Here is a 27,849-nt window from a genome sequence, read left to right on the forward strand (position 1 = left end):
AAAATTAAAGTTCTAAATACTCATAAAAGTTAATTTGATTGAACATTTGTATTATATGAGTTGGCTCTACTCAAACCAATTAATTATTTTGAGCTTAAGGGTTTACAGTGAATTTAAAATAACTGTTCCATTTGAATACAGTGTTAAAACGTAATGTATTTGTGATGGATTTTTTATCATTTATTCTATCCACATATTCCTGTGATGGCAAAGCTGAATTTTCAGCATCATTACTCCAGTCTTCAGTGTCATATGATCCTTCAGAAATCATTCTAATATGATGATTCGCTGCTCAAGAAACATTTCTAGTTGTAATGCTTAATAATACGGAAACCTCAAGAATTGTTTTTCAGGATTCTTCGAAAGAACAGCATTTATTCGAAATAGAAATCTTTTGTAACATTGTAATGTCACATTTGAACAAATGAATGCGTCCTTGCTGAATCAAAGTATTAATTCATTTTAAAAAGTTTACTAGCATCTAGCAGTTTCATTAGCACAAAAGCAAGCAGTTAAATTCAAGTGAAATGAAATAGTTATTACAGAAATACACAGCAGATCCAACCCCATAACCCATCAGGTGCAGCTGGCAGGATATCGCCTATTCATGATCTCCCCCTAGTGGCTAAAACATGTCTTGACAGTCACGTACAGTCCTTCCCCTTATCGATTATGAATACATTGATGTGCTATGACTTCCTTCACCGTTTTGCTTTCAGGAACTACGGACGCTGAAAAGATGAAGACTTTATTGTGTTTATGTCGGTCCATATAATACCAACAGGCATTAACACAGCAAGCAGACAACACAGTAATTTGGTGCGGATGTAGAATAACAGAGATACAGGACCGAACATTCCAAAACAAATAATAAAAAAGGCGAGAATTTGTCACAGAAACATTCAAAGGAATTCTCAGAGGGCTTCTCTCGCTATATGCCATGCCTATACTGCACTTCTGCTTTGGGTTTCATTAACAAAATCCAGCTCCTGAAAGGTGATCCGCTGTGTGCTATTTAATAAGAGAAACACAAAAAAGGCGATGATGCGTTTACTTAACCGGTGATAAAAGCAACAAAGCCGTGATTACTCAGAACACAAGGCCAGCTCTGTGCTTTCCGTGAAAATCCAGAAGGAGGATGTCCTCCCTCTCCACGGACTCGCCTGATTCAATACTGAACTCAAGACATCATAGTTCCAGAACACCCGGCATCAACAGATTCAGATTCATTAAAACATTACTTAATATCTTTAAGCAGAAAACTATATTTGCCAAAGTCATTATCATTTGGTGCTATCAAGTGATCTTTTCTGGCTTTGGCGAGTTTCATCAAAAGGAATTCTCTTCTGTCCATCCATTCCTTCAGCTCTTCATCTCCATGTGCCAGTTTACAAAGCTCTTCCTCTGTGCAGGTGCCCTTGAGGAACCTGGAGGGATGGAAGCCAATCCATTAGGGACAACAGTTAACCGTCACCGTGATCTGAGTGGCGTTACACATTAGCGTTAGGCTCACCGCTCGCAAACTTTGAAGGTGCCCGTGGGGAAGCGATACTGCCAGCAGTTCTGATCGTCCTCGGAGTTGAACACTCGCTCTTTGTGCTTCTCAGAGGTGATGTGCTGCTGCCACTGCTTATCACTATTGCAGTTCTTCCCACACAACCAACAATGGTTGCCAGCCTGACGAGACAGCATTTAGAGGTTACGAGGGTTGCATTCATGAAGAAAGGTTTGTATGAAGAAATGAGTTCAGTTATTTTTCATGAAAGGAAATGTGCACTGAATTACTACAGATGTCACCGTTTTCACAAATTAGCTTTTTGTAGTTTACACAGAGACCATAATGGTATCGTTTTCAAAAGTTTGCATTTTCAGGCCCCCAAAACGCCATTGTTGTGTAAAAGAACAGCCAAAAATCAGTTTTTAGTAGAAAACGGTGTCGTGTACACGGCCCCCTAAATATCCTCAATAACTGACTGCAAATTGGCATTCAGATCTGCCTCCATTCAGTTAGCAACACCCAACTTCCTATGATCAATTCCCGATGGACAAAAATAAATCCTGCCCTACATTTTTTTTCCCCATTCCAGAAGCCTTTTTACTCGGTTTCAAGCCCTAGAAAGATAGTAAAGACAACATAAAAGAACTCCAGTGGTTTAACCTCAATTTTATGAAGTTAAGAGAGTGCTTTGTTTGAGAGAAAAAAAAAAATAAAAAAAAAAAAATAATCGCCAACGCACGTGTTGATGCGAGAGCGGACGTTGTTGCGAGAGAGGACGTTGTTGCATGAACAACACACATACGTCATGGTGCTCTCGGGAACACGTTGGAGATTCATATTTTGTAAATAAAGTGGTAAAGGATGTTTTTTTTTGAGCAAACAAAGCATTGCATCATACAATTAAATTTAAACCATGTGTGTCACATTATGGATTACTTTAATGTCTTTACTACCTTTTTGGGGCTTGAAAGTTGTAGTTATGTAGACTGTCACAATTCATTAAAAAGACCTTCATTTGTGTTTTGAAAATGAACGAAAGTCTTACGGATTTGGAACGACATATGAGGGTGAGTAATTAGACAGAATTTTCATTTTAACCACTAACCCTTTAATAATTTTTTTTAAGTCTGTATGCTTTCATTTGTCCTAATAGGTAAAGGATTTGCTCATGAATATTAATTGCATTGTGACAATTGGCCAGTAGGCTGCAAAACAGATGCTGTAAAACAGATGCCGTCCTGAGAGTGTGTGTGCTAATCAGTTGGTGGCTTAAATATTCATGAATAAGCTAAGTTATGAGACACAGCGCTCCCATTAGGTTACCAAGCAATACTACGTAACTAATATTCATTCACAATACCTTACCAAATTAATTTCACATGAGGTGTTGTACATACAGGACGTGTTTAGTGTTCAAAAACAGCTAAAGGAGCACAATGGACTGGAACAGATTGCAGGGGTCGAGACGCATTTTTAAAAGTTTGAAAAAACGATCTTTGACCCGACACGGCAAACTGTGGTCCAAGAAGGTGAAAACAGAGAGAGACAGCAGAGCAGACACAGTATAATAGAGCCCTGAGTGTATGTGCTGTTCTTGACAGCCAGCGTCTTGTGTACAGGACACTCTTAAGACGGACCAGGGTTGTGTCAGACAGAGGTGTGATAATGATGTTTCCATAATGTTTCCATACCACGTCCTCAGCGTAGTCCGTGGGCATGTGAATCTGTTTGCCGTTCTCTCGGGTTGCAATGTTGGTGCTCTCCTCGCTCCAGCCCGGCTTCTGAGACTGCAGCCACATTTCATACAGCTGCTCCATGTCTGCAACTGCATACACACGATCATTATAAGAGATGCATGTCTGTCAACACTGGGTGATAATATGAGTCAATCTTTCACATCAAGACCACAATTCAAAAGTTAGGGGTCAGTAGAACTGTTTTCAGCATTGATGATGATGATAATAAATGTTTTTTGAGCATCAGATCATCCTATTAGAACGATTTCTGAGGGATCAAGTGATACTAAAGCTAAAAATGTATCTTTGATCACAAGATTAAATTACATTTTAAAATATATTACAATAGAAAACGGTTATTTTAAATTGTAATATTTCACAATCTTACCGTTTTACATATGCAGGTATGAAAGCATATGAATAAGCTTACAGCTATTTGGCTAATGATTAACACTGGCCTGACTGACGTCTGCAGAACAGGGAAGTTGTTTGAGAGAAAGTTATTTAAAGGTACACTATGCAACTTTTTGTTCAAAATTAACAGAACTTAAATAATGAATCAATACATCAATCCTTCCAAAACTCGTTTGTATCTTTACACTGTGGTAAGCCTATTATAGGTGTTTATTAGGGCTGCACAATATATCGAAAAATTATCATTATCGCGATAATAGTATATGCGATATCCGTATCGCAGAGAGGTGCGGTAAATTGCATTTATTTTATGTGCCAAGCATTTGTGTGATGCATGCATGCATAGGTTGTTTATCCAAATTCAATTAATCAAATGTGGCCTTACTATCTTTATACCTGCCTCCCCAGTAGGTGCTATTATGCTATTGGCTAGATCGGGCCCAAAGGGGAACCTAATGGCTCAAGGCAGAGAGTGGAAAATAAAAACTAATGGTGGGAGTAGAGACAAGCGAGGAAAATGACAACAGCGAAGAACCTGTGCCTAAAAAGAACTGTACGTCTGAAATATGGCAATTTTGGCTTCAATAGAGAAGATGTGTCATAAATGCAGGTACTGTGTAAGGGGCTGTTCACATATCGCGTCTAAAAACGCATGGAAAGCGCAACCGCGCCACTATCTCCTCCTTTCCACAAGCGCTTGCGTCTGTCGTTGCTATGCAACCATTCTGAAAAGTTGAGATGTTCTCATCTCGTCGCGGCAAGACGAGAAGATGAGAAGAATATCTATTAGTCTACCTGTTTATTTTAGTATGATCATTACATATATAAATGATAAAAAACTTAAAAAATAGCATTTCTCTAGGGAAATGTTATATCGCAAGAAATATCATTATCGCAATACTCAACAACAATATTGCATATTTTCCCAGTATCGTGCAGCCCTGTTTATATTTTAGATCTGCTAATGGTTTTCACAGGAAATTGCGTACATACAATCACAACCTGTGTGTGTCTTGTCATTTCCGTAATTAGAGGAAAGTTGCTCAAGCTACTCTGACATGTGTATGGTGTGGGAGTGGCAGATGTTAGTTGTCATGAGCAAGAAAGGTTGACATGAAGCAGCTAAATCTCAAACCTCTGGGAAATCACCCGTTTTAAATAAACACAGAACAATGGAGAATGAGAACGCGACAGAGCTCGTAATAAAACAAGAATCAACATCACCTTGGCTTTTCTGAGATGGCCTGAACTGAGGGATTTGAAATGTTGTAAAAGCGATGCTGAGATGGTGTTTTTACTACTCAACAGGTGATTAAGGTATTTAATTGAACTGATATATTACCATATGTATCTCTCTAACAGAGTACATTGTAAAGCATTATCTATTGTAAAGGATCATTTCATTATGGTTGTTGTAGTGCTGTGCTGGAATTTATTTCCCAGAAGGTACCATGAATATTAATGGGTAAAGCTACAGTAACGTCTTCAGCTAGAGTCATCTTGAGATCCTTTCCATCTAAACTGGTTATATCTCTTAAAAGCTGCCGTAGGTGATTCTCTGCAGAATCATTTTTTGTTTTGCTGGTTGCAAGTCTCCTCATATCCTGATGGCAACCACTCTGTTAAGCGGTCTAAATGCATTTTTAGAAATGTATGTCGTCTGGAAGGTGTAGGATCATAGAATGTTCGTTCAATCGTTGCGTTAGGTCCGAACGGTCCTATAGCATGTGTTCCCTGTCGGTCAGTGTTTGCATACCACTGCGCAGGCTGTTCACGCAGACATAAGTCATCAGAGTGTTCACGTACGAGAATGGCAGGCAAACAGCAACAACCTAACTTTCCTTCTGAACTGACAACAAGTGGCACTGGCAAAGGATCTGCGATCTATCATCTTCATCGGAGCCAAGCAGACTCTCATCGCGGAAACCCTGGCATGCAATAAATATTATTACACACTGACAAGTTTTGCTAGCTAAACAAACCGAAAACTTGCTGCATCTAATTCCGTTTTTAAGAATTTGTTTACGTTACTTCCAAAACTGTTATTCCGCAAAATGCGTGCAGTGTTATTTCTTAACCGATATAGGGCCAAAAGTTACATAGCGTACCTTTAAACCAAGGGTTCTCAACTCTGGCCCTCAAGGTCCACTCTCCTGCAGAGTTTAGCTCCTTGATCAAACTCACCTGCCTGTAACTTTCTAGTAATCCTGAAGACCTTGATCAGCTTGTTCAGGTGTGTTTGATTAGGGTTTGAAGAAAACTTAGCAGGAAAGTCGATCTCAAGGGCCAGGGCTGAGAAACCAACTTTAAATAAACAAATGGTACATACAACCACTCACTTGTATGGCCACATTATGACTTCGATACGATACCCGTCTAAAATATCTCGATACCAATACTGAATCAATACCACGACAAAAAACTAAAACACAGTAAAAGTAACTGAATAACAGAACTTAAAATTCTTAAAAAATTAAAAACTCACTTGACCAGCATGTTCCTGCCCTGCTTTTTGACCATTCCCTCTCCTTTATTTAAAAAGAATTACATGCCACAGTGTAAACGCATCTCCTTACAGAGATGTTTGCAATTATAACATTATCATGTCATCAATCACATTCGCTAACCTTTCACAGTTCTGAACAGGTTGGGATAGGGTTGGGTGAAATGATAAAAATCTTTTTTCATGATTTTACAAGTAATTTATTTAATTTCACATTTATTATATATTTTTTTAAATATAATTTTATAAAATCACAATATAGTATAATATTATAGTATAATTTTATTTTATCTTCGCTTTTAAAACTAAGCAAAGATGCAAATAACAAACAATAAGAACAAATACAACATCAGAAAGATACAAATAAAATAGTGCTTTACATTTTTCAGGTAGGCTACTGTCTATATAAAATCAAGAACAAAATTAATTCAAATGTGACAAAAGAAAAGCACTTCAATGCTGCAGTTAAATAGCCACAAAGGCAAAGAGCACTCGCTGTTTCTAATTCATCTTTAATATTATGCATTTTATGTACTGATTCAATTTATATTTCGACTTTTCCATCCAAAATGTTTGTTTGTAGTGACAAAAAAAACAATTTGTTGTCTACATCATGGAGTAACATCCATGAATGTCACTCACAAACATTGAGGCAACCAGTAGAGGGAAAGCCCACTAGCGACCTCACCGCCAGCCACTGGAGACATGCAGCTACAGTTGCTTGTAGTGTGTAACTTGCTTTGTCACGCTGTGATTGATCACGCCCGGTGTGAATAGCTCCGTACGGATCTATTGTTTCGATTGAGGAGTGTCATCACAACGTAAAGTTGCGTCGCTTAATTGCGTTCAGTGAGAAAGGCCCTTGAGCCCAGCTGACCCTGAAGTAACATCACAAGTCCCACGCCTTATTTTCTCATACATGCATTTTTTTTTGTTTTCTAAGGTGTCAATAACTTGAATCCATCATGCGCTGCACGGATACATTTTACTCCCTGCCGGAAGTGGAAGCAGAACACTGCACAAGCTAAACTAAAACAAAAATAATTCCTATATAAGTGTGTCCCTAAATGCAAGTCATGCAACTTTAGCACTCAAACACATAATGAACTTACTATTGTTTTCTTTCATGAAGGTCCATAGATCTCTTTCTTCTGTGCTGTGAGCAAATGTGCAGTTTCCAATGTACTGGCACTTTTTGCCTGCAGCCACATGCAAGCAAATCTAAAAACATGCATGAATAACAATTATTCAAGAGACAGTGACAATTTATGAACAATCAATTTATGTGCATATTAAAGAAAAATGGACTTTAACGTGAAAACACAATATAACACTTACTTCAAACTGAGCAGGAACAGGTTTTTTTGTTGGGAGAGGTCGAACTGTGGTCCACTTTTTCCGTTCAACAGAACTAACCAGAACCACTCGTCTCTCTTTAGACCAACTAGTTAAAGTGACAAGTCATGAGTTAACATACATGGGCATAATAGGCTCCCTTTAATATTCTGCCATTTTTCAGCCTTTTTTTTTTGTTTTTGGGCTTTACTAGAATGGCCAGATGTTTTGGACTGCGTTTCTCAAAAGCATTGTGAGCCAAGTTGATCGTGGTGGCAATGGCTCTACAATGTACTTAGGCTTACAATGCTTTTGGGAAACGCAGCCCTGTTAAATTCCCGTCTCTATCACGCCCCTCCTTCCGAAAAGCACAATGTGCTCTGATTGGTCAGCTGGACCAGTGTGTTGTGATTGGTTGAAACTCAACACTACAATCAAGGCGTAAATGCGTTTTCATCTCCCATTATTAGCATTAACTCTTTTTCGCATAAGTCAAAAACCACCTCAAGCGAGAGTAAAACATTTTTTTTGTGAATTAAGGGATTTGAAACAGGAAATGTGTTAAAGAATGCACAAGCTATTTTTTCACATGAAATGAAAGTGTATGGTGATTCACGTTCTTCTGTTCGCTTTCATTACATGGAAAAGAGCAGTACATTAAACATTTCTCCTTTTGTGCTCCACAAAAGAAAGTTGAGTGGGTTTGATACAAAATTCAACTGAATGACGACAGAATTTCCATTTTTGGATGAACGTATGAGCAGGACTCACGTATGCCTGGCCTTGGCACTGCAGTACTTCTTGTTTTTGTCTGGCTCGCTGACTTGGCCGTTCCTCCAACACTGAGCACATACAAACTGCATCTTCAGGTTAACTGGCCCAAATCTGCGCAGGGCTGGTGGGAGCTCCTACGGAATTGCCACAAGCACAATATAAGAAATCTCTCACAGAAACATGGGTATATACGCGTTCTATTAGTACGCATGTATAAATTCTACCTGGGCTTGAACAGCAGCATCCATATTCCAATATTTCTGTGACTCCTGAACAATACCTTCGTGTGAGATACCTGAAACAGATCAAAACAATACAACAGTTAGCGTTTCCCATCAATCTTGATGTCTGATAATTCATGAGACTTAAGTAGCTGCTCACCTCGTTCACTCTGCATCATCCATACTTTGAGCTCGATGAGGCTGTGGGCGTAAAAGCAGGAATCCTCACGCTGGCAGCCGTATCGTACCTCATGCCTACACAGATCCATCTGGCAAAGAGGGATGTATGGACGAACTTTGGAGTACCTGACGGTTTTGTCCCTTAAATAGTGTACAAGGCACCTATATAAATTAAAAAAAAAAAAAAGGTTGTTAGTGTCAAATTTCTATACAAGTAATAAAAGATCTCACCTAGGGCCAGGCAATATAGACTACAACAAAAATGTCATCACTTCCTGGCTCTCTGGAACACTTTGGTTTGATTGGTCAACTGCAGCGTCTTTGGGTGAAATATTTTTGTATAATGACCACTAAAACTGTTGTTTAAAATTGTGTAAAAAAACTATTGAAAAGAAATATCAATTGTTAATATTTTTATGTTAATATGTTCATTTGTAGTATATTATATAAGTATTTATTATTTATACTACAATAGTGATTTTAACAGATGTTATTTTCATCTATATCTATCTATCTATCTATCTATCTATCTATCTATCTATCTATATATATATATATATATATATATATATATATATATACACATACACACACACATATCTATCTATCTATCTATAAAAATAAAATGAAAGCCATAATAAAAAGCATTGATTTTTTACTAAAACATTTTGTAAATGGGAGTTATGATGAATCTGTGATTCATGCTGATTCACTGAGAAAGTTTGAAAAAAAATGTATTAAACTTTTCAACTCTACTGATGTTTAAATCATAGACAATTAAATCTGTGTCATGGCATGGTGGGTGTGAAGCTGACCTATGGTCAGAGTTCAGGAAGATTAACGGGCAAATGGTTCATTTTCACCAACAAAATAATATTAAATATATAAACACTGAATATATCGCCCAGCCCTGATCAGATGCATTCATTATTTTCAGACCAACTGCATTCACTGCAAAGCATGAATCTGCACATTTAGTGTCTGTACATGTCTTCACAAGAAGAGATGCTTACTTCTTTTCCTCAAACGCATGCTTTGTCACTGGGTGAGAGCATAGACCGGGGTTGTCCTTATTGGTTTTGCTGATTATTCTGGGTTTGTGATCAAAGCATACCTACAGACCAAGTCACACATGTTATTTTTACAGCTCCTTCAAAGTTTAAACCAATGCAAATTTCAGCAATGACGAAAAACAAACACTGAAACCGAAAATCCATTCTTTTGAAAACCGGCCATTCCAGTTCAATGATGAAATGAGAGGGTGTGTTAAAAGACAGACAGTCAGCTGCTGAAAAAAAAAAAATCTCCAACAACAACGGCCGAACTCAAACATAAAAAACGTAATTAATTTTGGTCAGCTTCCTTTCAGGTGTATCATGGATTAGTCAGTAATTACAGCTACAATGAGCAAGCCGTTCGAACAATGGCACACTTTACCTCACAGAGGAACATAAATATCCCATGGTGCTCCTGTAGGATTTTGGGCACTGTCACATTGATTTTAGGTCTATATCCGTAAGGATCACACAGATTATCCCTGCAGATGAAGCCTTTGCGTTCTAGTGTCCACACATCAATTTCTTCTTGGCAATAAGCAAAGGTACAGTGGCCAAGATACCGGCATTCTTGTCCTATCGCCACATCTATAAAGAACATTTTGAGGATTGTTAGTAAAAAAATGAAGTAATCTGCAAAACGGCAAGATAAGGCCACAAATGAGAACAGTGCAAGCACCTTTGCAAATATAATAAGGCCCCATGTACTGGTTTTTAGTGGGTCTCGGGCGAATAAGCTTCCACGTTGGAAGTTCTGCATGTTTGGTTCTACCCAAAAGTAAATCTTTTTTGCATTTGTGGTCCTCTGGAAGGTAAGCATAATCCAGCACTCCAGGTCCTGTGAATACAGTCATAAAAAAACCTTATGCAAAACGTCATTGTTTGCATATTTGCATGCGAGCACTGCAATTGCTGCCTAGCAACACTTCCTGCATGACTGACGCTTACCGGTTTTAATGTAGCATGAAGAGCAGGCCTGTTTAAAATCATGTGTATCAGCAAGTGGGTTCTTGGCAAGGTCTAACTGCGGTGGATAATCCTGCGCGAATGTCCCATCGGATGTACTGAAACCCATCCCAATGGGTGGAATGGTTGGCACTGACATGTCGCTACTGCCCAGCTGAAAGAGCAAATAATGGAGATTAACCAAAGAGAACCAAAGAGCTGAATATTCAGGAAAATATTGAAATAAATTAACTCTTACCGACATAAAATGGTGCTGGCTAAAGACTTTATCTGGTCCATAAGGATTAAAAAAATAAAAACAGGAAAAGAAAATCAGAAATTATAAGTAAAAACAAACAAAGAAATAATAGTTTCAGCAGACACTGACAGCAGGGTCCAAAATTAACACTTGTCAGGACACCAAATAGAGGTTAACTATGGGCTTTAATGATTAAATTAAATAGCACTTCACTAGGATCTGCAAATATTGTGTTATTAAAGTTTCAGTGAATGACAATGACCTGCAGTGTTTATCACAAATAAACCAGGAAAAGTGCTCAGTAATAATGCCACTGTCATGGAGTGCTGCAGTGATGTATTTTTATAGGCCAATCCGGACGTGAACATCAAGTGACAGTCAATTGGATTTTCCCACTGGCTTTTGGATTACAGAAAATAAACTGACCAACAAAAGTTTGATGTTCATCATAAATAATCTTCAGAAATGAACAACTTTTACGAATTTGAAATGAAATAATCGCTTAAAGTAAAAAACTACAAACTAACTAGGTTACGCCATGGTCGCATGATTTAGCTTCCAACAACTCTTTCAATCTCAAGTCAATAATTTGAAAGTTTAAGTTAGAATTGTTTGAGGGTGATTATAATCCCAACGAGGCTGTAAAAGCGGACTAGTGAGAAGATGAGTTCACCTGCTCGGTGTGATGATGTTTTCTGTCCGACAAGGTGACAATACCTGTAGTCCCATACTTGTTAGCAACCGCCTCTTTCAAGACACATAAAATCTTAGTAAAATCTCGCGTGAGGTATTACTAATGAACTTTTATGTTGTAGAAAAAGCCATGGCAGTATTTTGAGCTTACAGTACGTTCAGCAGACCTTATTTCAGGCATTTTGCCAAACCCCATTTTGTTTGGGACAAAAATGCTAACTCATTCGTGGGTTTTAGGACTCATTCCTGCAGCACTCTATAATGACAGTTTACAGTTTATTTGATGGTGAATAATAATTGAGGCTGGCAAATTATCTTAATTCACTCAGCATTTGCAGGTTAGGTAAAACTGTAATATTTTACCCCTTTTTTTAAATTGGAGAAAGCAGAGCAACACACCTGTCTGAGAATCTGAAATCGACAAACTATCCAATGAATCCAGGCCTGAGGAAAATGTATCCAGACCAAGAGAATACGATGAAATTGGCTTGTGGTACGGAGCGGGCAAATTTATTGTGCACTGTGGAGCCATACTCAAAAACGGATGGCTCAGATGAGAAGGCATGAGTAAAGGACTCCGTAATGAACTACTGACGGAAATACTGGTCGGTAAAGGAATAGGTCCGTCCACTGTAGGAATATCCTGGGTGGGGAGAAAAAGGAAAACATCAACATGACTTCTCACATGCACTCAAAACTTGTGTTGAGCAAAAATGCGTTACTCAATCTTACCAAAGAATTAGAAGGACTTGCTCTGTCCAACAGCTCATCCAGATCATCCCCAATAATATCTGTATCATAGTCCAAGTGGGTGTCTGATAATACATAAGAGTCATTGGGCCTGGTTCCATTAACCAGAGGCATATGTAATGACATGGGAACAGGCTCTGGGTGATGGGTCTCAACTGGGACTAGCGGTGGTGAGATGACACCGACGAGAGGCTTAGACTCGACTTCTTCGTTCTCATTTACCGTAGAACACACTGGCATATTGACTGGGCAATCCATACCCTGCGTAGACTGGCCCACTTCTATGGAGACAAGGAGATAGTGACGAGCTGACTGCAACTGATTCACAAATTTATGATATACACTTCCGTTTGGTGTTTGTAAGATGCTTTAATGTTTTTGAAATAAGTCTCTTTTGCTCACCAAGGATGCATTTATTTGATCAAATATGCAACAGTGATATTTTTTGAAGAATATATTACAAATTAAAATAAATGTATAAAAAAAACAGGATTCTTTGATAAATAGAAAGGTCAAAAGAGCAGCATTTATTTGAAACCTAAATCTTTTGTTACACTATAAAGTCTGTCACTTTTGATCAATTTAATGCATCCTTGCTGAATAAAAGTATTAACTTCTTTAAAGGAGAATTCAGCGCTGGCTGAAATAACATCACTTTTATTCATATCTTTCACATCTACTGCAGTCAGATTCACCGTGTTCACTCTGAAGGAATCACTCACATGGCTGGGCACTTGTAATGACACATCAAGGATGTTAAGAGGCTAAAAGCAGGTTTAAAACTTGCCCCATTGAAGTCAACAGGGTGCAAATTTTAAAAAGATGATAAGACGGTGTAGGCAACACCGATTTTTGTCGTTGTTCTCTGTACTGACAGCACTCCAAATTTACAAAAAAATGGCAGTATATGACATACACTGACTTACCCATTTCAATATCCTCCACAGAGGCAGAGTTTTGAGAATGCTGTTAGGAAACAAAGCAGCTCAGTAGGGTTGCTGAAGTTTATCATTTTAAAAACACACATGCACATTCAGCATCTTACCTTATCATTAACCGCACCAGATAGACTTGCACCAGGCAAAACATTTAAGGCAGGCTGATTTCAAAAAAAAGAAAAAAAGACTGGTCAGGGCCAAATATTTACAGATTATGAGCTTTAATGTTTTTCACCATAATTCTAACCAATTAAATTCTTTCCCCCCTAATTAGCTAGAAAGTAGACACTCATCAGATTATTTTGGTTCCTATTTTTCCCCCTGCATTCGGAAAAAAAATATATTTTACCTTGTGTCTCACATAAGCCTTACGGATTTTCAATCCCAACATTTTGGCAAGCTCCTGGGTCATTTCAATCACATGAGTGTCCTGTAAAGCAAATGAAATATGAGGAACCAAGTAATGCAAAAACTACTTGATTAAAACCTCGATGTAAAGTGCTCTGACCTGAGGCACTGCCATAGAGCATTTAGCAACCGCCTCATAAGCCTCTTGATGTCTTCCCATTTCCTTCAGACATCGAGCTTTCCGGTAAAGTGCTTTGTAGTTGCTTTCATTGAGTTGAAGAGCTTTTTCAGAGTCCTCTAGGGCTTGATCGTGCAATCCCTGCATCAATAACCACAAACACATTACAGGCAATTAAAAAAAAAACAACTGGGACAATTAACTTTGCAGCATAAGCAGTTGTCAAGCACTAATGGAAATAATACAATGTTTGTATTCTACCATTCAAAAATGTTACTATTATATACTAATGAAATAGAGCTGCATGATTCATCGTTAAAAGATCGCGTTCTTGATTCAAACACCCCCGCGATGTTATTCCGAAATGCCAACGATTCAGCTATATCTATTAGATCTTTGACAAGCGAACATTCAAATCTGCGTTGACCTGCCGCTGATCAAGAGTACAGTTATCATGTATAGGTATGAAACAGCTTTACAAAAAAACAAAACAGGATATAAACACTGATGTCTACAGTAACGATCAAAATAGACTAAATCACCTTTTGAAAGTAACTTGATGCGTTTAAATAAAGAATGTATCAATTGTTACAATTACATCGTTACACACGACAAGTGACTGTTAAATGTATTTATTTGCCATTGAATCAAAAGATTCCTACAAAAATGCTGATTCTGTGAAGTGAAGTATTTATGAGCGAGTCATTGAATCATTCAAACCGATTTATGTGGAAACAGTGATACTTTTTCCCATGATCCTTCCATGATTAGAAAGTTCAATAGAACAGATATTATTTGAAACAGAAATCTTTAGTAACTTCATAAATGACTACGGTCACTATCAAACAATTGAATGCATCCTTGCTAATTAAAGTTGTATATCTGTGTACATGCAAGCGAACGCATATTCTTACAATGTTCAAATAGGACGCAGCACGGTTCGCATGAAGCTTCTCCTTTATCTCTTGAGGGATGAGGATGTCCTCTGATTCTGCATACTCTGCTATGTTTAAGGCCTCGGTGTATAATTCAACAGATCGTGCCCATTCGCCTTCAAGGAACACATCATTTGCCTCGCCATAGAGATTCCTCACCAAACTCTGAATGAACACCTAAAGGAATGAATCAATGCTTAATATAAACATCTAATGCACAACTGCAATCAGTGCTAGATTGACTGTGAATGAGACACACTTACCTCATACTGCTCCTGAGAACCAGGAAAAGGCAGAGTAGATCTACAATTAAACAGAAGATAAGGAAAACATTGACACTATGAAAACACAGGTGCAAGGAACATGAGCAATGATAGATTTACTGAGGGGAAAAAAACAAGTCATTATGAATCTGTGAGGGTTAGGTGTCATAAATCTGTGTAATTTGCATTCCATAAATTGTTTGAACTGCAACCAAATTCTTTTCATGGGACAGAAATAAACATTAGTGGATGAAGTCTCTCTCAAACTATTTATCTCATCTCGCTTTTCCTCCATTACAAAAACTGAAGTCTTTTTCTTCATGATCAAAGCTCTCTTACGTTGGTTCACAGGTTTATACTAATAGTTAAAAGCAGAACACTTACTGAATGAATTGTAGGCCTTTCTGAATGTCCTGCCACCGGCTGCTTCGGTCCTGGCATGTGGCTGACATCTTCCCATACGCATGTAGGACTTGACTATGGTCAACACCTACGGTTTTACAGAAATGACTCAGATACATTGATTTAATTGATGCATTGAAATACATCTTATAGTGCAACGGTACAGTAATGGAAAAGCATTTCCGTTCTGCTCTCTGTTGAGCCACGAGTCTCACCCAGCACATTATTGTTGCCTTTCTTTTATTAGCGCAAATTGATTCTTTAGAACAGTTCGTTTCAAATAACCGATTCAGCAATTGAACAATGGCTTACAAACAAGACATACAACATGCTCTTTAAAGGAGAACTCTGGTCAATTTTAACAAATTTTAACAAATTTAACAAACATTTTTTTGTAAATTTGGAGTGCTGTCAGTACAGAGAACAACGACAAAATCGGTGTTGCCTACACCGTGTTATCCTCTTTTTAAAATTTGCACCCTGTTGACTTCAATGGGGCAAGTTTTAAACCTGCTTTTAGCCTCTTAACATCCTTGATGTGTCATTACAAGTGCACAGCCATGTGAGTGATTCCTTCAGAGTGAACGCGGGTGAATCTGACTGCAGTAGATGTGAAAGATATGAATAAAAATGATGTTAATTCAGCCAGCGCACATACCTGTATTTACATCCTGTTTTCGGTCGAAGTCCAAAGTAGTCGATTGTCGAGTTCACGTGCATAGGTTTAGTTACCTATGATCACTGAACTCGACAATCGACTACTGTGGACTTCGATGTAAATACAGGTATGTGCGCTGGCTGAATTAACATCATTTATATTCATATCTTTCACATCTACTGCAGTCAGATTCACTCGTGATCACTCTGAAGGAATCACTCACATTGGCTGGGCACTTGTAATGACACATCAAGGATGTTAAGAGGCTAAAAGCAGGTTTAAAACTTGCCCCATTGAAGTCAACAGGGTGCAAATTTTGAAAAGAGGATAACACGGTGTAGGCAACACCGATTTTTGTCGTTGTTCTCTGTACTGACAGCACTCCAAATTTACAAAAAATGAGCTCAATGTTAAAATTGACCAGAGTTCTCCTTTAAAGGCATTTTAGAGGTATTAATTGTGTGCATGTTCCAATAGATATAGGCCTACACAACACACACTGTTGTTTACCAACAATGGAATAGTTCACCAAAATATGAAAATCATCCCATAATTTATCACTGGCTTCCGGCAATGGCCGTACACGCATTCACGAGAGAGTCGAGTCCCGGCAGAAGGGTAACCTCTGACCCGACATATGACAGCTCCTCTTATATCGCAATCCTCCAACATTTTTCTTTAAAACATCTTGTTTTTGACTTCTAATTCATGACCAGCATTTTGTTAAGTGCTATCCTCTCCGCTTGTCAATTCTCATCAAAGCTTAAGCTACGTCTACATCCTACTTCGGGTCAGAGGTCACTCTTCCGCCAGAACTCGACTCTCTCGTGAATGCGCATACGGCCGTTGCCGGAAGCCAGTGATTATAGTATATAAAGTTTTACATATGGATATTTTTCTAACAAAAAAACCCATCTCTTTGCTTTAGAGGGCATTTATTAACCAACTGGAGCCATATGAATTACTTTTATGATGGATGATGCACTTTTTGAAGCTTCAATACTCAGTATTCAAACACTACTCAAAAGCCATTACAAAGCTGGGAAGAGCCAGAATATTATTTAATATAACTCTGTGTCATAAAGAAGTCATAAACACCTAGGATGGCTCGAGGGGGAGTAAACTAGGGGATAATATTCACTTTTAGGTGAACTAACGTTATTCTTTTAATGCATTTTTCTTGAAACAATAATTTAGCTCGTAAAAAAGTCGTTTATAACTAACTATAGTGTACTTATAATACAAACAATGCTAAAATGACATGACATATAAGGGCTATTACTGAAATGTTCTCGGCCTATGACCCACGGATGTAATTAACAGTCCAAAGATTTGTCCATTGTTATGCAAACGGATTCATTCAAAACACCTTACTCGAAAGAAAACACAGTAAGGAATGCAGTATAAAAAGTAACATACTTCTTGAATCTTAACCCACTTGGCGGAAGACAATGGGGATTCACAGAAAACTGGCGTCTGATATTGGTTGATTTAACCACATTGAAACTTCTCGCATAGGTCATAAAAAGTCTCATTACAAAACTCTCGCAATAAAGAAACGCTGGCTGTGTCTCAAAGCGAAGTGAGCCGCCTACCGTTAACTTACTTCACCGCGGTCCATAAAGGAACCTCCGAACGCGCCTTCGACGTCCAAATGTACAGTCTAGATAGGCAGCCCACTCGGTATTGAAACACAGCCATTGTATGACCAAATTTTTTCACAAACTGAAAATTCCAATGGGTGTTTTTGCTGTAAAACGGGCACCGAAGCTCTGACCTGTTTTTCCCGTAAAGTCAGGAACACGTAGATCTTGTGTGCTAGCCAAGCGGTTGGTCGTTCAAACTCTTGTGTGAAGAGTCGCTAGGTAAACTAACGTTAGCATGATAGCATTTTACCGCGCACCTCTGCCCACTCACTCGGCTGAACAGCGGCCGCCCAAGCATATGTATGTAGGCGACCAAACCTATTTATTACTACTTTGACAACGCTCACCTTAAGTAGACAAATGACCAGCAGGAAAGAGACTGTTCCATACAATCGCTAATGTTTTCATGTGTTCGTCAATCCTGCCTCTTCTTTGGGCAACGTGATCTTCGTGACGTCTTGTTCACTTTTTCGGTTAGTAGTTGAAGATGGTTACAGCGCCCTCTCTCGGACACACTCGGACACAGCCGGCGTGATCTTCTCCGTTCTCCACCTGCGCTCTTTTTCATCTACCCATGACATGATGCTAACTAGAAAAATTGTATTTTGAACATTTATTTAATCTGATGTTATTTACCGGACCACATACACATTTTTTTTTAAATCTGTCTTCTTTGCACGTGATATATTACGATAACACAGACAAAACTTTCTCGATATGTTAAAATGTGCAGCGCCAAGGTTGCTAATGAAGACTAGCTGCGTAAGGAAATGTAAGTATGAAATGGGGATAGTGTAAAAAAAAAAGAAAAGAAAAGAAAGCAAAGAAAACAAGCCCAGATAAATAAAGGCAGGCCTATTCAATTGCCTATTATAAGCGCTAATTTGTTTGGCTACTTATAAATAAATAAATGCACGGACGTGGAATATCAATTTGAATTATTTAATTGGATTTAAATTATTTTGTGAGAAGAAAGAGGGCATGATGACTGATATAAGTTTGGAAACAGTCTTCATGCAGTTAGTTAGGGTGAATGCAGGGAAAGTGGGTCGTTTAAGTTTGGTTTACACTTTCAGAGCATGACAATGGTCTTTAATTATAGAGACACTATTTCTTTAAATGATCAAATAGTTTTGGCTGATGCAGTATGTCACTGCTGGGTGTGGCTACATGGTTAAAGGTAGAAAATTGAAAAAAAAATTTTTTTTAAATGATAAGGTTGCTCACTAAATGTAAACAAATATTATTTTTACCGTTCCTGGTTTGTTTGTTACTACAGTTAACATAGAATCAAATGCAAAGAATCAAATGTTTAAAGTCCCCATGAAATCAAAATTGACCCTATTTACTTTGTTAGCGCATATTACTAGTCTTGTGGTGAACAATTAATCCGTGCAAGAAAATATTTAAAAAAACATTTTTTTACCATGGTAATCTTTAATCAAAATCTGAAAATGCCCCTCCCCTCTGCATTGGAGGACCTTCTCTGATGACGTAGGTTTGAGGAATTGGTTTGGGCAACGCTTAACCACTCCCCTCAAACCGTTAGTCTGCTATGAGCAGAGATGGAGAGGAGGAGCGCTAGAGTAAAACCCTGCCCTCTGTTCAATATTCCTTTTCACTGGGAAATACGTCATAACACTGGAGAAAAGTCGTTTGCAACTTCCGGTTCACGGGGACTTTAAATGGGTGGTTGATTAAGATTTCACTTTTTTAATTTTAGTTAGTGTGTAATGTTGCTGTTTGAGCATAAACAACATCTGCAAAGTCACAATGCTCAAAGTTCAAAGCAAAGGGAGATTATTTGCTTTTAAAGAAATCACTTTTTACAACAAAGAGACTACACGACATTCCTCCCAGGTTAGTGACATCACCAACCCTAAAATTTACATAAACCCCGCCCCCAGAACACGATTTATAGATTATCAAGACAGAATATGCTAATCGGTGACTAGAAGATAACTACACATAAACTTCGTCAACTAACCATTCAGAAACCTCCTGTTGCATTACATATTGTCACTTCTTCTTGAGTCTCTCCATCATTGTCTGAATCCGGTTTGAACATAAAAGGTTAAAGGTGAACTAAGTAACTTTTTTATCTTAACCGAACAGCTTCGGAGTCATTGGAATGGTTATATGACTGTTTTCGGTTGAATGGTGGTCTTCTCGCACCCCTTGAGCGCCTGTGAGACTAAAAACCACACTTGCAACTTTGGGCCGGCGGGCCTCAGCATCAGGAAGTATCGCGTGATATCAGGTCTCGCGATGTAACAAACTGCTTTACGACACTGCACACATATACTATCTAAACATTTATATGCTAGCCTTCTGTGTATTATACATACCTCAGTGGACATGGCTCCGTGCGTTCGCCGGGTTCTTTGAAAACAAATGCACATGACCAGCGGGAGAAGATGGGCCGAGCCAACAAGTTTTAACGACAGTGTTGTCAAATATCTATTCCGAAGCTGTAGGGGGAGCTCTATAGAGAAACCCGCGAGCAAAAAGCGAGAAAACAGCGAAGTCGTCGGCAAAGCTGCATAATGAAATTTTAAATTTTAAAGTTCATTTAGAAATTTTCAGTTCATGTCTGTGTGAGTGCAAGCTCTTGAAGCTCCGCCCTCTGTGCGGGGAGCAGCAGCTCATTTGCATTTAAAGGAACAGACACAAAACGGTGCATTTTTGCTCACCCTCAAAAAGTGACAATTTTAACATGTATATAAAAATATCTGTGGGGTATTTTGAGCTAAAACTTCACATACACACTCTGTGGACAGCGAAGACTTATTTTACATCTTGTGAAAAGGGCATTATACCACCCCTTTAAAAATGTGTTAGTTTTCCCCACTTTGGCTGGATGTGTTAGATAAAGTGGGCCAGTTGGATTCAGGTAAAGTGGGTGACCTTTAACCTTAATTATACTCAAAATCATTAAATAAATTGACATTCACTGGTTATTTTATAGTTGACATGTATAATCTACTTTTTTATACAACAGAAATGAGTGTGCCATTAGGAAATTCAAGAAAGGAAAGAAAGAGCAGAAAAATAAGACGAGGTATGTTCAATCTGTGGAGTGAAGAAAGGATGAGAGGAGCAAAATGACACTTTAAGTTCATTTAAAGTGTTTAGAGAAAACTGACAGGAAAAAAAAAGTTTTATAATATGGTTACCATTTTAAATGTTCCTCTAATTGAAACTTTGTTAGCCTATTTGTTGATACATGTGTTGTAGTCGCATTTTTTGTTGTAGAGTTAATTTTCATCCATATTATGATTTCTGAATATTCTGATATTCAGATTTCATTCATTTTAATGTCAACACAACATGTTCTATCAGTTGCTTTGAGTTTTACACATGCATTGAGTGATCTGATGAATTTCACTCATCTAGCCTATATGCTTTCGGGTTTGTTAAATATTTTGTGGAATATAATACGTGTTAATGAATCATGCGTTTTTACTGCCCAGAAACAATTTTGTCCGATACTTGCACTCTCGCAGTTTTATCCGTAATATCACCGCAATTTCCTAGTCTGTTAGTTGAGAGGTAATTTTTGCATATTTGGTACTTTATTGGGTATTTGTACATTCTTATTTGGGGTCAATAATTGTTCCCTTTATATTAGGTATGTCCTGGATCCCTGCCTTCTGATCTTACCCCTTTTTTCCATTTTTTTCTGTTATGTTAAATTGTACAACTGTGTTCTGGAATGTTTGGAATTTTGTAATATGTGGTGAAGCCTATAAATATAAAGTGTGAGAGAGAAAAAATAATATTCCATTGCCTATAGCCGTACTACTACTAAAGTACACAACGTGCACAATTCAGTTGAGTTAAAGAGCTAAAATTGAGTTTAAGTTAAAGAGTTCAGATTTTCAAAATTGCTTAATTTATCCAGACTTGTGGCCTGAATCAGTTTATGAATAGATCGTTTACAGATGGAGAAGGTAAATATAGCCTTGTGCTGCTGCTGGCGTGTTCGATCATGATTCCAGTTGGCAGCTCATCCAGCTCAAGCTGTTTGTGTGGAAAAGCCAACCAGCCATCATAGGGCGGTCCCGACTGAGCTGAACACCCAACCAGTCATCAGACAGAGGGGGCACATTATCCAACAGTCTCAGACTTTAACTTTCGACTTAATTTTAACCCCGAGGAAACATCAGCCTCCAGCAGTGAGAGAGAGAGAGAGAGAGAGAGAGAGAGAGAGAGAGAGAGAGAGAGAGAGAGGATTACAGTAGGAGTGATGTCCTGAGATTACTCAGCATCTAAAATAAGCCCAGCACTGAGGAAGTCTGTTTATTCGAGACTGAAGAACAGAGACTGGACTATTACCAACTGTGAGCACAATGACTGCGCTGTATCACACATTCCTGCTCTTTACAGGTGAGGCTGCTCACATCTCATTTAACCATTCCTTCTCACGCTGCTTTCTTCTTATATAATCTACATTTAGTCATTTAGCTAATCAAAGAAATGAGATTAGGGTGGACTGCCAGGACACCTGTAGTGTCTGTGTGTGTGTGTGTGTGTGTGTGTGATGCCCCCTTAAAAACAATGTGCATTTACTTTTAATCTATAACATATTTAGAAATAAGTTTTGCATGTGCAGGATGATGATGCATAAACATTTGCTTATTTAGTTGTTATAGAACAAAATGTAAAATTATTCAAAAGGCCATCTTACCCCACTACTGGGGTAAGAAGCCTCCACTGGCCAAACTTTTACAGAATGTATGACTTCTGATATAATTCTTATTAAACTTTTGGTTACACTTTATTTTAAGGTGTCATTGTTACAGTGTAATTATATATTTGAGTAATATTAAGCAACTAACTCCAGTGAAAAATTATATATTATATTAATTTATAATAGCCTACATACTTTTTATTTCTATATATTATTTAGAATAAAATTACTGAGCAAATGCATTTAATAGCTTTTTTTCAAATATAAAAGTATTTTTTGTATTTTTAAAATGCATAAAAGTTTTTTTTTTTTTTTTTTTTTTTTTTTTAAACCGTAAAATGACTTTGAAGATACAAAGTTTAAGATTTATTTATTTATGCAGAGTGGACGAAACAAAGTAAAAATTCAGATCATATAAAAAATGTTCTTATGACTGAGAGCGAAACACTGGTCATTTAGACTTAAGAAATCCCACACAACTGGAATCTAACACTTAATCGGTGGAATCTGACACTGCATTGGTGAAAAATGGCCCTATTCTTTCCTTGGGAAACTCTAGACAATAAAGTACATGAATTTAAACTTTTACCATAGTTTGTTTATAATAAATTACTATCAATGTAAAATATTTCGTATATGGTATCATAACAAATAGCATCACAAATATATGTGAGAATATGGCAATACAAGGATACAGCATCATGTGTTAAAAGTAATTGGATAAAAGTGTCTGCTAAATATAAGAAATTGTAGAAAATCGGTGACATTATAATGAATACCTGCCGGGCTAAATTCCCCCTTTTGCTCTTTTCAGTCAGTATGGCTTCCCTGCAGCCGCAGAGGTCTCCAAGGAGTAAAAGGGGTCTGCTGGAACTAGCTGGGGTTATCAAGTGCAGCACGGGACGATCAGCTCTATCCTATGTGATGTACGGATGTTACTGCGGTGTTGGGGGTGAAGGGTGGCCCAGAGACAGAGCAGACTGGTAAGACGCCTACAAACATCAGTGCAGTTCTGTGTAATGCCAGCAACAAATAAGCTGTGATTGCAAGCACTTCTCTTTGCAATGGTTGGATTTGCTCAGTCTTTTTTTAAATTTACTCCATGCATCTTGGTCACAGCGTGTCCATTTCTGTGGCATTTTCCATCTGGAAAAAGAAATACTCCCAGCTCTCCCACACACAAAATAACTGTTTCCCTTAACCTCAGTTTAGGATGCAGAGACCAATTTCGCTGCTCCCAGAGAAAGAGCTCTTCGGAAGTAGACAGCGAGATGAAAAAGAATAAACAAACCTGCTAATATTATTGCACCACATTCCACAGCGGTATTGTTTAATCTAGTCTTACAGAGTCAGCAGTTTATCTGGCCGACATACTCAGCCGCTCTCTGTGTATGAGATCACGTTGTATTTCTGCAAGTCTACTTGAATTATACGTTACATAATGAAGAAACAATTCAAAACCAGACAGAACTGGGCTTGGTCCTCTGTGTTGTTTCATTAAAGGTAACCTCAAGGGCATGTGTTCTTCTCTATAGGTGTTGTCACAAGCATGACTGCTGTTATGGGGATGCGGAATTCGCGGGCTGTCAAACGAAAACGGACAGGTATCAGTGGACGTGCGATGACAAGCAGGCTGACTGTGGTATGATGTGCTGTTTAGATCTTAAACACCATATTTACATTCTTTTACACTGATCAATAAGTTATGACAACACGTGTTTTTACATTGCTTTAACTCACCAAAAAAGTTAAGCAATTTTCAACTTTTACAAGATTCAACTCATTTTTTCAGTCAGTTTATTGTAATTTAAGTTGAAATGACTTAAACATCCAAGTTGATTGTACTTAAAAATGTAAGGCAGCGTTTTTTACAGTGTAGAATCACTTTTTACATTATAAGATGGGATCTAAATGAGAAACGTGCTGTAAAGAGGAAACTGGGTGGGAAAAAATTGTTTTGTTTGGTCTTTTCCTTCAGCTTGAGGAAGTAGTAGTAATACAGGGTGCGTATTATAGCAGATGGGACACTTCAGGCTAAAAAGACTAACCAAACCACGGGATATTTTAAGATCTAGTTCTTGCAGTAAACACCATAATGTGCAATAGGCAACACTCATGAGATTTACAGTACATTGCTTAAGAGCCATAAAAGTTATGGTTTTAATTTATGGTTAAAATATGGTTTCCTTCACTCTATATGCAAACTACTCATTTTACACAGCCGACAATTTACATTTATGTGTCTTCAACGCAGACGCGCTTAATGACAGATGTGCGAAAATCCTCTGCCGATGTGACAGGGAAGCGGCCAGATGCCTCAGAAGGGCACCGTTCAACCGAAAGTACGCTATGTGGCCGGATTTCCTCTGTGGATGTGTTCATCCCACCTGCAACATTTACTAATGTCAGGACCTAATTTGGTTAAAAAAGCTTGTATTGTATGTTTGATGAATATTATTTAGAATTTATATTGTTAAAAGGATTTCCATTTTCTACATATATATGTATTTTATATTTGCATAGTTGACTTTCAAAAGTGAATGGATTAATGTATGTGCAAAATATTCACAATTTTGCTCATCCTTTATATATAGCCAAAGTACAGTCATGAGTGTTTTCTGAATGGCACTTCACCATTTTGGCCTGTAGGGGCGACCGGGGCTAGTTGTCACACTAGTTGCCTATAGTATTTCTCAGGATAGGTTTAGTTTAGACACATGTGTCACAATCAATAAGTTCCGTTCTGTTAGGACCTCCTCATGCAGACCCCAAAATACACAAAACAGCTTCAATACACAAGACATAGGCTATACAGGTTTTGCATTTCCTGAGAAACAATGTCCCTTTGATGTTCCAATTGTATGGACGCTTTTGGTTCACACCTTTACAGACAGAAGCAGTTGATTGCATCTGGGGCAGATTCAGTGTAATCAAATCTGATATTCACTTTTACATTATGCATTTTGCAGACAATTTTTATTCAAAGCGACTTTAACGAACAGAACGTTGAGGAGCCAACTATATTTTATATACTCAATGCAGGTTTATTTGACGACTGGATTAGGAAGAAAGCTAGAGAAGAGTAGAAATGCTTAGAAGATTGTGTGTGTGTGTGTGTGTGTGTGTGTGTGTGTGTGTGTGTGTGTGTGTGTGTGTGTGTGTGTGTGTGTGGCGTAGCTTACAGGGGCTATAGCGACTGAAAGATGCTACTAGTTTTACAAAGTAAATATGCCTTTAATGTATACATTTTGAATTGTTATTTTGTAAATAAATGAATGAATCCAATCAAACTTACGTCTCCACAATCTCATTAGAAGTTATCACATGATGAATCTTCATTTTGGTGGTAAAAGCCCAACAGATGTCTGTTTAAAGCAGAGGGTGAGCGTGTCATCCGATGGATCTAGTTGCGTGCAACTCCACGCGCTTGCTGCTCTCTGTAGTCAGTAGATCACTTCAACATTAGGCTATATGGAGTTACATGGAGTGTGAATATGTAGGTTTACTATAGAAATGCTAAAATGTTGACTGACAGGCACTCCATGGTGACGCGATTTTCCCTGCAAAAATGTCCCGAATAAGTTCTTAAAATAAAAATCAATCTACTGGCGTTCAAACCTATAGGAAGTCAAGGAAGGTCTTGTTTTTTAAAGTTTCGTCAAAACAGCTTTGTCATTGACAACAAAAAAAGCAATGAATACATGGGAATTCTTACATATAGCACCTTTAATGGCTTTTTAGAAAAATTCAACAGCAAAACAACTATGGTGAAGTCAGCTAAAATGTTGGTAAATTACATATATTACCATCAAATAAGCTATGCATGAGATCTAATGATATTTTTTTATAAATTAGCATGGGTCTCTTAAATGTATATCTTTTTTAAATGTGAAAAAGTATAATTGTTTTAAAATGATGAGAGTTAGAGTATCAGCAGGTACCTTCTTCAGCCACGGCACAACATTCAGGTAAAATGGGCCAATATAAAAAGAGAACAACACAGGTAATTTCCGCTGAAATCATTTTATTTTTAACCGTAAATTGACACTATTGTCTTTAGTGTGCCATAGCAACACCATGACTCTAGGCTATTTCATTAAATAGAAAGTTGAACAAATATTTCATGAAAAAATACAATTAAAAATGAACTGATCATGTTGTGTGTGTTTCTGCACATTAGTGTTTTTTGTGTGCATGTATGTGTATGCTTGTCAAACTTTTGCATTTGACTAAAAAAAAAAATCCCCACAAAAAACCCCACTAACATTTCCTGTAGCACTAGCACTCCTCATGCTGTCATTTCGCCTCTGGTATACTGACATCTTCCTTTCTTTCCCTTTCTCTTCTCTCTTCTTGTCTCTGTTTCCTTTCTTTGCTTGTCATTTTGCCATACTGTCTATGCAATTATTTTTTTAAAGATATCTAGACATATAAACCTATTTTCACCCTCAATTTCTTTGTAACTTCTGTGTAAAAGTGTGTGTGTTTATGCAGCCCATTTTAGCTGAAAATAGTGGCCCATTTTAGCTTAACATGCATGCCATTTCTACCTAAAATGACCCTTTTCACAAAAATCTAAGTTTCTTTTTTAAATGAAACTTTTTTATTTGAAAGAGCATGTCAAAACATTGTTCATAAGCCTTTTCTTTGTTGGTAAGCTTACTTATAATATTACCTTATAGCGATGAATGAAATTTACTGTGTCATGGCTTACCTTACAATTTCTCTGACAAGCTTGATGTAACGCTCTGCCTTGCATGCCTTAAAAAACTCAGACCAATTAAAACTATTGTTACATGTCAACAAGTGTTGAAGCAACAATGCAAGATCAGTGATTGGCTGTAAAAAAAGAAATAAAGAGATATGACACTACAACCTTATTTGGTCCATTTTACCTGATAGCCCATTTTAGCTGCACTTCACCCAAAAAACTCAGCAAAAAGTGGAACGAACAATAAATGTTGTACAATATCAACGTTGCAGCTATAGCCCTGATCTTCCCTGTAGTGATTTTCATAAATGAATGAATAAATAATATCACAGATTTTATATTGATTGTGCAGGATTTGTATACAGATAACACTTAATTCGGTGGTTCTTCAACCTGGGGACCTCTGCAAACTGTCAAAGGGGACATAATATGATTTAAAATGGACAAAGCAATCATGAAAATAAGCCAAAACTACACAAAATTTCAGTTGAACAACTTTTTTTTTTTCTTTGAAGAACTTGGATTTTTCTTGGATTTTGGTCTCGACAAACCTGGGTAAATGAGGTGTGATTTCTAAACCTGGAAAAGTCATGCATTTTTTTCTAGTTATCCCAAGCCCTAAAATACTTTATCAGTTAGAACCTGTGACTAATATATATATATACATTTTGTAAATCATGAACAACTGGAAAAGAATATTGTTCTGAACCCTTT

General features: G+C 37.6%; 2 protein-coding genes across 4 annotated transcripts; one reads left to right on the forward strand and one right to left on the reverse strand.

Annotated features, from left to right (window-relative positions):
• Positions 1 to 1,154: 1,154 nt before the first annotated feature.
• On the reverse strand, positions 1,155 to 18,210 carry zc3h7a (zinc finger CCCH-type containing 7A). 2 transcript variants are annotated; one of them, XM_079891113.1, is made up of 23 exons: positions 18,079 to 18,210; positions 15,410 to 15,515; positions 15,026 to 15,065; positions 14,742 to 14,939; positions 13,810 to 13,968; positions 13,651 to 13,731; positions 13,409 to 13,462; positions 13,290 to 13,329; positions 12,346 to 12,644; positions 12,013 to 12,256; positions 10,921 to 10,952; positions 10,665 to 10,836; positions 10,396 to 10,554; positions 10,099 to 10,304; positions 9,675 to 9,775; positions 8,642 to 8,823; positions 8,485 to 8,555; positions 8,258 to 8,394; positions 7,490 to 7,595; positions 7,264 to 7,372; positions 3,190 to 3,323; positions 1,514 to 1,677; positions 1,155 to 1,427 (listed from the first exon to the last, which is right to left on the reverse strand). In XM_079891113.1, exons 2-23 carry the CDS (start codon positions 15,475 to 15,477, stop codon positions 1,238 to 1,240), a joined length of 2,946 nt encoding a protein of 981 aa, XP_079747239.1. In that variant the 5' UTR covers positions 15,478 to 15,515; positions 18,079 to 18,210; the 3' UTR covers positions 1,155 to 1,237. The 2 variants fall into 2 exon arrangements, with proteins under 2 accessions (XP_079747239.1, XP_079747240.1); XM_079891114.1 differs by lacking the exon at positions 18,079 to 18,210 and adding an exon at positions 17,863 to 17,882.
• A 3,581-nt stretch (positions 18,211 to 21,791) lies between these two features.
• pla2g10 (phospholipase A2 group X) lies at positions 21,792 to 25,896 on the forward strand. 2 transcript variants are annotated; one of them, XR_013822458.1, is made up of 5 exons: positions 21,803 to 22,120; positions 23,239 to 23,407; positions 23,960 to 24,066; positions 24,679 to 25,556; positions 25,602 to 25,895. XR_013822458.1 is itself a non-coding variant. In XM_079882830.1 (4 exons), exons 1-4 carry the CDS (start codon positions 22,084 to 22,086, stop codon positions 24,825 to 24,827), a joined length of 462 nt encoding a protein of 153 aa, XP_079738956.1. In that variant the 5' UTR covers positions 21,792 to 22,083; the 3' UTR covers positions 24,828 to 25,896. The 2 variants fall into 2 exon arrangements, 1 of the variants encoding a protein (XP_079738956.1); XM_079882830.1 differs by having other exon boundaries at positions 21,792 to 22,120; positions 24,679 to 25,896.
• The last annotated feature ends 1,953 nt before the right edge of the window (positions 25,897 to 27,849 follow it).

The sequence above is a fragment of the Squalius cephalus genome, assembly GCF_949319135.1.
Source record: "Squalius cephalus genome assembly, chromosome: 1".
Classification (NCBI taxonomy): Eukaryota; Metazoa; Chordata; class Actinopteri; order Cypriniformes; family Leuciscidae; genus Squalius; species Squalius cephalus.